The 11,102-nt window shown below is 44.5% G+C and overlaps 2 protein-coding genes across 3 annotated transcripts in view; one reads left to right on the forward strand and one right to left on the reverse strand.

The window, feature by feature from the left end:
- DNAH11 (dynein axonemal heavy chain 11) overlaps positions 1 to 4,473 on the forward strand; it is a 357,421-nt gene extending 352,948 nt beyond the window's left edge. Inside the window, exons 80-82 of the mRNA XM_012804394.2 lie at positions 2,561 to 2,673; positions 3,101 to 3,241; positions 4,217 to 4,473. Of these exons, the coding sequence (XP_012659848.1) occupies positions 2,561 to 2,673; positions 3,101 to 3,241; positions 4,217 to 4,464 (502 nt within the window). The 3' untranslated portion in view covers positions 4,465 to 4,473. The remainder of the gene's footprint in view (positions 1 to 2,560; positions 2,674 to 3,100; positions 3,242 to 4,216) is intronic.
- An 866-nt stretch (positions 4,474 to 5,339) lies between these two features.
- CDCA7L (cell division cycle associated 7 like) overlaps positions 5,340 to 11,102 on the reverse strand; it is a 32,426-nt gene continuing 26,663 nt past the window's right edge. For both annotated transcript variants that reach the window (XM_012804341.2, XM_012804342.2), the window contains 6 exons: positions 10,377 to 10,448; positions 10,082 to 10,252; positions 8,810 to 8,932; positions 7,527 to 7,676; positions 6,117 to 6,253; positions 5,340 to 5,416 (listed from right to left, as the gene is read on the reverse strand). In XM_012804341.2, coding sequence (XP_012659795.1) covers positions 5,386 to 5,416; positions 6,117 to 6,253; positions 7,527 to 7,676; positions 8,810 to 8,932; positions 10,082 to 10,252; positions 10,377 to 10,448 — 684 coding nt within the window. In that variant the 3' untranslated portion in view covers positions 5,340 to 5,385. The remainder of the gene's footprint in view (positions 5,417 to 6,116; positions 6,254 to 7,526; positions 7,677 to 8,809; positions 8,933 to 10,081; positions 10,253 to 10,376; positions 10,449 to 11,102) is intronic.

Consider the following 11,102-nt stretch of genomic DNA (forward strand, 5'->3'; position numbering starts at 1 on the left):
GTGGCTGGTGCCTTAGCCACTTGAGCCACAGGCGCAGAGCCTCAAAGTAGTTTTGATTTGCATTTCTCTGATGATTAAGGATGCTGAGCATTTTTTCATATATCTATAGGCCATGAGCCTGTCTTCTTCAGAGAAGTTTCTCTTCAAGTCCCTTGCCCACCCTGAGAGGGAATTTGTTCTCTTCTTGATAATATGTTTTGAGTTCTCTGTGGATTCTGGTTATTAAACCTTTGTCGGAGACTAACCAGCAAATATCTTCTCCCATTCTGAGGGCTGTCTGCTTGCTTTACTTACTGTGCTTTTCTAACAGGGATCCTTTATCGTCATAGTCCAAAATGCTACTAAGGGTTAGTTTATTTTTTGGACAGAGTCCCCCTTTTTAGAGTGCTGTGGCATCATAGCTCACAGCAACCTCAAACTCATGAGCTCAAGGGATCCTTCTTGCCTCAGCCTCCCAATTAGCTGGGACTACAGGCACCTGCCACAATGCCCAGCTGGTTTTCTACTTTTAGTAGAGGCGGAATCTCACTCTAACTCAGGCTGGTCTTGAACTCCTGAGCTTGGACAATCCACCCACCTCGGCCTCCCATCCTGCTAGGATTACCGTCATGAGCCACCGTGCCTAACCCCTACTAAGGTATATTTTAGTATTATTCTGTGACAAATTTACTTAGAATATGATTATACAAAGTCAAATTTATAATTTAGGAAATTTCCAATTTAGGGAAACAAAACTTTTCTGGAATTACATTAACATTCATTGTTTCATTTCTAATTTCATCTTACCATTTTCACGCTAACCCTTTATTTCCATTACATTTGCTTTTTTAGTCTCCCTTTTACTGCCTCACTTTTTGCTTTCATTCCTGTAACTGCTTTTTCTGCTGCTTTCCTGAGATCTCCCAGTTTAATTTCCTCGCTTTCTCTTCCCTGATCCCTTCTAAGTCATGCATTGTTTACATAAGCAACCACTTCGTGTTTTTTAAATTGTTGCACATTGCCTGGCTGCAAGGCCTGTCCTCACATGGCACCATTCAGCAGGAGAGTCTTGTTTACCTCCTGCTTTTCCTGCTCCTTGCCTTTTTGGTGTCATTTTTGCTGTTCCTTTTTATTACCTTCCAGTACATTTTTCCTAATCCAACTATTGGAAAGAATTTAATATGGGCCAGGGCACAGATCCATATTCTAAGGCAGCAGGAATTTCCCTTGGGGCAACCCAAGTTTGAACGTGAAACTTCCAAGCTTTCATTCTTCACAGCCCAGAGTCAGCCAAATACCTCGGGCAGACACTTTCCACATTTCTCATGGTGACTCCTCTTTCAACCCTGCTTCCTGTGCAACTAAGCACCAAACTAGGTCCCAGAAAACTTTAGAGCTAGCCCCAGTGTCCCTCTCGCTGGCTTCTCGCTGGCTTTGGTGTTGAGCTCTCTCCATCCAACCTGTGCTCCATCCCTCATCCCTGCTCCATCCCCATCTCTTTTTAGCAGCGCCTAAACCTGAATTTCAAGGTTTCACGGTTCTCCTAATTTTATCAAACAGAGTTCTTTGTCCTTAGCCTCTGTGAGCCAGCTTCCTTATGGGTTAATGGCAGCCACTTCCTCCCTTGCGCCAGTGTGTGTAGAGAGGTATGAAAGCATATCTCAAGCCACAGACAAGCAGTCTGCCTATAATGTCTTTTCCTACCCCTTCTCAGATAATTATCCCATGTGGGAAGCCCACTGTCATGCCCTGCCTCTGCACATGCTGTTCCCTCTGTATCACCTCTCCTGGCAACCCCTGTCTCATGACAATGACAACCAGCACAGCCTTGCCCTCCCATCAGACATGGGTGTCTTTTTGCTGTATCCCGCTGCACTCTGCACCCAACTCTATTTTGCAGACAATAACCTCTGCATAGTCACCACAAAGCACTAGGAGAATCTACATGTGACTTCTCCACACTTCTCAGTCTCTTGCCCCTAATGTAGTATCTGTATGAGCTGTGGCTAAAAAAATCTCGATAGGAAAACAAATTAGCCCTTAAAAGGCTCAATACCATGGCAGCGCCTGTGGCTTAAGGAGTAGGCACCAGCCCCATGTACTGGGGGTGGCAGGTTTAAAAGGCTCAATACCAGTCACCAGAAGGGACTTTACTGGGCATCCAGTGGTATACTTTTCCACCACTACCCATAATCCCTTCCCTGGAGCTTACTGGAAAATGGCTATTTTCCAGACCAGGCTCAGTGGCTCACGCCTGTAATCCTAGCATTCTGGGAGACCAAGATGGGTGATGGGCGTATCGCCTGAGCTCAGGAGTTTGAGACCATCCCAAGTAAGAGCAAAACCCTGTCTCTACTAAAAATGGAAAAACTAGCCAAGTATGGTGGCAGGAGCCTGAGGTCCCAGCTATACAAAAGGCAAGAAGATCACCTGAGCCTAAGAGTTTGAGGTTGCTGTGAGCTATGATGCTACAGCACTCTACAGAGGACAAAACATTGAGACTAGGTCTTAAAAAAAAAAGAAAGAAAATGGCTATTTGCCTAAGCAGCAAGTTTATTTCTACCTACCTTCCATTGACCAGGTTCAATGACCTCCTCCTGCGATGCCGGGAACTTGACACTTGGACACAAGACCTTGTCCTCCCAGCTGTAGTGTGGCTTTCCGGTTTCTTCAACCCTCAGGCCTTCTTAACTGGTAAGGGCTGCAGCAGGGCAGATCCTATGGGCACGGAGATTTTGGCTTGCTTTCCTATGATTCATATTTCCTCTAGAATCATCAGTCTCCTGCCCCTTCTCCATAATGGCTGAGCAGGCCAGGGAATAAGAGTTCCTGGCAGGAGCAGCTGCCAAGTGAGGTGGAAGTATGGGCTGTAGTAAAGGGCTGCAGTCTCTACAAAAACCACCAGTGTGTAAATTCCCAGCTGCCCCTGGAAACCTTCATTCAGAGACAAAGAGGTTCTCCTGCCTCAGTTACCAACCCATGCTCGGGGCAGCCACAGGCAAATGCCCAAGAGCCTGCCACACCCTAGGAGGCTAAAGGATGCCTCAGCTTACTGCTACCTCCTGAAAACCTCGGACAACTTTCTGGTCCTATTCCATATTTATTCCTTTTCCTCCCAAAGCAATCATGCAGACCATGGCTCGAAAAAATGAGTGGCCACTAGATAAAATGTGCTTGACCGTTGATGTCACCAAAAAAATGAAGGAAGACTATGGCCATCCCCCCAGAGAAGGTGCCTACCTCCACGGGCTCCTCATGGAAGGTGAGACACCCTGAAGGGTGCGGAGAATCTTTCAGACTCTGATTCAACTTGGTATTTGTCCTTTGTTTGTTCTGTTTCTCCACATCTACTCACAATAACCTCCTGCTAGTGGTTATTTATCTGATCTCTCCCTCTTTCAAATAATTTAAATGCCAAGATGAGCGTCCAACGTGAACTGAATTGTGAGGCTTTTGGGGCGATGGCGCGTGCTTAAATTTTGCATCTGTATCTGGGGTTAATGCCACGAGATATCTTGAGACTTAGACGTACATTTACATTATTCTGTTTTAATATAATCAGTTCAAAAATCTGTCTACTTTTTAAAAACTGAGCAAATGTGTTCTAGTATTTTACTGCACCAATTCTCCAAGCCTTTAAGAAGTCTTGCGGTGTGAATCTCTAAGAGGGAGCTAGACTATGCAATATTGTCCAAATTTATTTGGCCATACATTTTATTCTTCAGGACATTTGGTTCCTACCAAGATGTTCTTTTTTTACTTTGAAGATCTGAGCTTGTAGCACTTGTGTTAAAAACCGAGTAGGTGAGGCAAATAAGCAACCTAAAACCAGTGTAAGTAAATCAAACTGTAAGGCACACCTCTGGGTGTGGGACCCTACAGTAAGGCTTCTTCCTAACAAATGCAAACATTTGTAACCTAATTTTGTATACCCTTACATTAATCTGAAATTTTAAAAAAAGAAAAAAGTAGAGGGAATGTGGTGAAGTGGAGATTTTATGTACTTTTTTTTTCTTAGTTTGCTTTATGGTATCTGAATTCTAAGAGAATCTTATTTCATAAAATTACTTAAAGGTTAGCCACTGCACATAGAAGCTGGTGGTATCTCCGCTATAGGCCAGAAGTCATGGGCAAGCTCAGTTAAATAAGCAAAAACATGACCGAACGGGAACATTTATTGCATCAAACAATTACATCATCAGTATCAACATGCCACACTGCTGTGTTTTTGCCGTAGGTGCCAGGTGGGACACCCAGTCTGGAACCATTGTTGAAGCCCGCCTCAAGGAGCTGACATGCACCATGCCTGTTGTTTTTGCAAAAGCCACCCCCGTGGACAGACAAGAAACCAAGCACACCTATGAGTGCCCTGTGTATAGAACCAAACTGAGAGGCCCCAGCTACATCTGGACCTTCAGGCTGAAGAGCAGGGAGAGGACTGCGAAGTGGGTTCTGGCGGGCGTGGCTCTGCTGCTGGAAGCCTGAGGTGGCATTTCTGCACCATTCCCATACATTTTAAGTTATTCAACTGAATTTGTACTAACTTACATGTATGTTGACTTTTAAAAACACTATCCTTAAAAAGTAAAGGGGAAAAGAAGGAAATGCAGAAAAAGTCCTACTGAGAATCTATGTTCAGTGATTTCAGCTTTCCCTGGAACCCCTCTGAAAGCTCATCCCACAACCCAACGAAGTACAGGATCTCACATTTTCATCACGGTTCCTCTGAATACACAATCTCAAAAAACCAAGCAGCTGGAAGGAAGGGGGATAACAGCAAAATCTTTTTAAATTAAAAATTAGCCCTTAAAAGCAGCAGGGATCCGAAAGGGAGAAAGTCCTGCTGGCCAGTGGTGCTTGGGGCCTCCAGTGTCCGGAACGTGACAGTCCACTAATAAAACCCCAGGACTCTCACGCTGTGGTTCATTGCACTTTGTAATTTAGGGGATCGTGCTTCAGTATAATTTCCCATGAGTCGGAGCAGATTTAAACTATGATCACTCATGGTAGGGGCAAACTACAGAGTAAATAACCCCTATAAACACTTGGCCTAGAGTTTCTGTTTGGGAGGTAAAGCGGCAAGGCCAGGTAGATAATTAACATCAAAGGCAAGAGCTGCTTATATGTTGTCATCCCTCTAACTTCCTGAATTTTACCCCATTTAAATTGTGCTTTTTAATCATCAGCAGATATATTTAACGATTTGGGACTCCTCTGCTTTGCTGTCTTCCTGAGAAATCTTTTTAAGCATATAAACAATCTTTTTTTAAAAAAAATAGTATTTAGAAACAGTAAACTCTACAAAGCATTTCAGCATAAAAACACAACATTTAAAATCTTAGGCACAAATGGTATGCATGTCTTGTTGGAGGTCTCTAAAGGCGAGTTGGCCGGATCTTTTTTCTCTTAATTATCTTCTACCAGCTGCTTTTGTAAGCTGAGAAAAAGAGAAGTGTTTGATAAGCAGTTAAAACAAATATAAAAGCAGCATTCTAGCTAGAGAGGTTCACCAAGAGGTGGACCTCCACCCCTGCCACACACGTACACACCCACGACTACAAAGCCAGAATTCAGATCTCCTAACATCCAAAATTCTGAATCCTTATGCTTCAGTAATAGTTATTGCCCCCCCCCCCAAGACTTGCCTCACTCTTATGTTCCAAAACCACAACTCAGGAGTTTGCTATGTAAATTTAACTCTCAGTACACAAGTCTGTCGGGTGCACAGCGCCTGACCTCCCCCTCCACTCCCACAGGTGATGTGGCTCCCTCCTCAGCCGCCCTTGTCTATACCTTCCATTTCTGTTATGCAACACGGGGAAAATTTTGGCTAGAGGCAGTATAGAGTTGAAAATTCTAGCAAAAGAAGGAATTTCCTAGTATGGGAACTATGTGCCTCAGGCAAATAAATGCAGAACAGATAGCACTGAGATCAGCCATGAAAGAAGGCAACAAGTCCCTGCCTAGAGAGGCTCCCATGCTGTACCTGGGGATTTTTTTGTTTGGTTTGTTTTGTTTTTTGGCCGGGGCCAGGTTTGAACCCGCCACCTGCAGTATATGGGGCAGGCATCCTACTCCTTTGAGCCACGGGCACCACTCGCCCTATAAGCCCCATTTTTAAACGGCTAGAGACTTACCTCTCCAGGTATTCCTTAACGTTATCATAACCATAAAACTTGGCCAGATGAATGAGGATCCCTGTAGCACAGCGGCCATCACGCTTCCGACAGTAACTGCAGTTACAGATCCCACGGCAGGGAGGACACACCCAGGCCTAAGGGAGAGGACAGGACGTAAGAGACATTGCCCCACCATCCTGGGCTCTGACAAGACCTGGGTTCTAACCCAGATGGGCACAGCTTGACCTGTCCTCCCCTTTTAATCACACAATGTCCATCATTCTGTGTCACGGGGTGCTCTTCACGGGCAGGAAGGGTTATCCAGGATGCTCCTTTCTCACGAGGGCCCAGAAAGGCTGATCACCCCCCACATCTCACACACTGAATTTAGACAAGACCAGCCATGGAATTAATTAGAAAACTTGGCTTTTAGCCAAGTCAGTCCCAGCCCTAGTTTTAGGAGCACGGGGTTTCCCAGCAGTCATGGTGTGAATTCTCAATCCTCTAGTATCTGTGCTTATTGTTAAATCACTTAGCCTTAGTGGTGGTTTATGCTCATTTGGCTGCTGGGGACAGTACATTTACCTGCTTGAGAGACCATCAGGAAACAGGTAAGAGCATGCGCTGTGAATCTGGACCGCCCAGGCTCGGGCACACTTACTGGCCACAATGCTGTGACCTCATTTTGCAGAGAGAAGCCACACACCTACCTACTTCATGAGGTTCAACAAATTAATAATTGAAATAACTGAAAATCAAACACCTGCAGTAACAGATGTGAAACAGTCTGAGCACAGTGCTGGGCGCACAGCACTCCAGCTACCCCACCCCTGGGCTGCCCAAGAAAATCAAAGGGAAATCACTGGACGGGAGGTAAAGGCAGAGGGAGTAACGTGTACAACAAGAGACAGCTGGAAGAAAGCTTTTCTCAGACACTGGAAAAAAACAATACAAACTCCTCTATCAGCTTGCTCTCTTTCCCAAAGGGAACCCTGTTTTTCATTTCCACTAGTCTTTTTTATTTTTTTTTTAAAGAGACAGAGTCTCACTTTGTTGTCCTCAGTAGAGTGCTGTGGCATCACAGCTCACAGCAACTTCCAGCTCTTGGGCTTAGGTGATTCTTTTGCCTCAGCCTCCCAAGTAGCTGGAACTACAGGCACCCACCACAACACCTGGCTATTTTGTTGTTGTGTTGCAGTTTGGCCAGGGCCAGGTTTGAACCCACCACCCTCGGTATATGGGGCCGGCACCCTACTCACTGAGCCACAGGTGCCGCCTCCACTAGAGTCTTAAGATGCAGAAGGAAAGAAAGGTGGGAAACCACAGCTCTGCATCTGCCAGTCCCTAATACGGACTCACGGGGGAGTGCCATATTCAGCTTGTTTTCTTCATCAACACAATTTAGGACAAAAACAAACACTTTCCTACCGGGTCCAACAAGGCAGACCTCACATCCTCCCCGTAGCGGTTCCGCAGGCAGGGCCCACAGAACTGTCCTCGTACACCACCGCAGCCCTGGTTCCGGCACACCGTCTTGGTGTCGATGGTCTTCTGCCGACACTGATGGCACGTGTTACCCTGGGGTGGGGGGTAAAGGCGGTGAGCAGGTGAACACAGGGCCTGTGAGGCCAGATGAGGCCAGATGTCATCATTTATGTCGCCAGGGGCCCAAAGCAGCACTGCCTGTCCCCTTGAATGTAACAGGGCTGGTTCCCTAGTACAAACCACGCCATCTACCTCTACACCAGTGACTGTCAACCAGTGTGCATTGTTAAGATCATTTTTAAAGATCGTTATTTTTGAAAGAAGTTTAAAGCACAGTAAGTATATCCTTTTTTTGTTGTTGATTGATAAAATTTAAGTGTGCTGTGAAAGTTTGTAGGATCAAGGGTGCTCTAAGATTAAAGAAAAAATAATACTGCTCTAAGCATTTCAGTTCTGGGGCCAGAAAAACATACTGGGCCAAATGAGGCTGAGCAGAGAGCCAGGGGGAAGAAAACAATCGGGATGTCAGGAAGAGAGACCAGGGAAAAGCTCAGGGCAACAGGGTGGCAGACCACACAAAGTGACAGGTGACCAAATGGCCATGAGCTGTGGGTGCCATCAACTCCACTCCAGCCCACCGCTGGAGACCTACATATCTTTACTGTAAAACCTCCTGTTTTAAAATACCGGCAACTTAATTAAAAACACTTTAATAATACCTTAAGAAAGGGCCCCACTCCTTAGCCCCCTCCAAATGATGCCACATAACACAAAGCCTCCCTCCAAATCACAACTTGGAAGATATTTTAACCCATTTCCTACCAACTACAGATACCCTGTCAAACTTTATTTTCAAGGGTTATATTACTACCCATGTGCGCTATCCTTTACAATATTTAAAACATAAAAACGGTATAAATATGTAAAATGAAACATATATAAAAATCCTTTTCAAACTTTGCCTCTGCCTTCCCCCAGATTCCGCGAATCCCTGAGAAAGCAGCATCTCTCCCCTGTTGAGAATTACTGCACTAAGCTGTCTCCCCTTTCCCAGTCAGTCAAAGCTGAGTCTTCACCCTCCAATGTAGAACCTGCCGCTGAGCCCATGGGATATAGCACTGCAGCCCCTAACACAGCCTAAAAACAATGTAGGATCTCAAATGTCCATGCTGTAGGCTCCCAGTAAGAACTGCAATCATGCAAATTATTCATCATGGATACTTTACCAGAACTTTATCATAGATTTTATCCCGAACAGTTATGGCGACGTTTTCCAAATCCTCTTCAGTGATCTCTTCCACTGGCCGAAAAGATGATACACGGTGACGTCGTCTATACTGGCATTTACCCTGCCAGATGAACAAACGCAGAACCCGGAATGAGATTTTAAGCGGTTAAAAAAAAAATTATACAAACTTTAAATTCTTGGCTGGGCATGCCTATAATCCTAAGATTCTAGGAGGCTGAAGCAGGAGGCCGTTTAAGGTCAGATGGAGCAAGACCCCACCTGATCTCTACTAAAAAATAGAAAACTTTGGATCTCTGCTAAAAAAAATTATACAAACTTTAAATTCTTGGGCATGCCTATAATCCTAAGATTCTAGGAGGCTGAAGCAGGAGGCCGTTTAAGGTCAGATGGAGCAAGACCCCACCTGATCTCAACTAAAAAATAGAAAACTTTGGATCTCTACTAAAAAAATAGAGAACTTAGCTAGGTATAGTGGCACATGCCTACAGTCCCAGCTGATTAGAGGCTGAGACAGGAAGATCACTTGAACCCAGGAGTTTGAGATTTCAGTGAGCTGTGATAACATCACTGCACTATATAGCAGAGATGAAAGGTTGAGAACCTGTCTCCAAAAAAATAAATAAAAAATTTACTTTCAAAGATATACCACCATTAATATTAACTATGTCCTTTTTCTACTTCCCTGGAACCATTTCATTCATTTAGTCAATTACTGAGCTCCTGCAAAGCTTCCTTCTTCACAAGGTAATGCAACAATAAATGAGAAATTCAGGTTTCGGGCTCTTTATTATATAAGGGCTCTATAGCGACAGGGAAGTAAACCACGTGAACCGCTCTGAACAGCCAAACCCACAATGAGAAGGGGCCGAGTTTCTCCCTCCAGGAACAGAAAGGCAAGGAGGAATCACTATAGTTTTCCACATGCAAAACACCATAAAGCTGACTGATGCTGTTAGAGGTCTTTATTGCCTGTAGCAGAGATCAAGTTGGGGTCCTAAGGAATAAGCTGCTTCTCAGCTCAGCAGGGATAAAGGACTCTCTCTGTGACCTACAACTTAGACCTGGGCTTCTTCTCAAAGTGTGGTCCTAGTAGCATCAGCATCACCTTGAAGAAATCCAAGTTCTTAGCTGCCGCAGATGTCCTGGATCAGAACCTCTGCACTCTGCACCAGCCCTGGGGCATCTGTGATGCACATTTTAGGACTGGCAGCTCAGACAAAGAATAATTCATTTATTAGGCAGCAAATACCCCACTAATCGTCTTCCTTCTTCTGAAACTGTAAAACTCTTCTGCAAACTTGGCCCCTGAGATAGTGAAGTTCTCTAGAGCAAACTTCTCGGGAGGCCGCGCGCTTCGGGTCGGGTTCATGCGCCGTGGGATCTGTCCCTCCGAGAAGGCCCGCCTCACTGGTTTCTTCTTCTGAAACCAAGAGCACAGACAGAGGAGCTCATGTGCACCTGCAGGCACTGTGGAGTAAAAGCCATCTGGTGACGACTACTCAATATCAAGACTGGTATGAACAATCGTGAAGAGTTCCACTTACAGAAGCTGAGGTCGGGGTTCGTGCTGGGAATAAGTCTGGCACCGAGTTCAATTCTGCCAGTAACTGAGCAAGCTGAAGTTCAGAACAAAAGAAAGGAGCTTCCGTAAATAACACTGCTGGTCTAGGTCACGCAAAACCTATCACAAGTCTTCGATTTGTCTACTGGAAGAAACCTAACTTGTGCTTTATTGAACCCTCAGCCTTTATACTTTTAATCTCACAAGGTAAAGATTTTGTCTCCAGAGGAACGATGTTGATATCGTCATTCACATGAATAAATGATGAGCCTACTCCTGATACATAAGGATTATGACATTGTGAACACAGTCCTGGAACGGTCAAGCCCTGGAGCACGAGGTCTGAATCCTGACAGAAGGGATCATTATCGATGGGACCCTGGAACAAATCATCCTGCACACCTCCATCTCAAGTTTCAGCATGTTGTATGGAGAAGAAGTTCAGCTACGTGATCCTAATGGTTATTCAGAGCTCCAAAAACTTTGATTCTAAATTTAAATAGGTTCATTTCTCATCCATAAAAACAAATGATAAAAATATTCCCAAATGAACATCTAAATTTTCACCAATAGGCCTACTATTAATTAATAGCAGAGAATTTGATTCACAGGATTCCTTTTTGTTTTACACTTACATAATTATATAGGTGTCACTAACAAATCACAAAGACCATAGTTCTTATTTTTTTTTTATTTTTTTTTTTTGAGA

This window comes from Otolemur garnettii, unplaced genomic scaffold (genome assembly GCF_000181295.1).
Source record: "Otolemur garnettii isolate 467f Iridium unplaced genomic scaffold, OtoGar3 scaffold00028, whole genome shotgun sequence".
Taxonomy (NCBI): domain Eukaryota; kingdom Metazoa; phylum Chordata; class Mammalia; order Primates; family Galagidae; genus Otolemur; species Otolemur garnettii.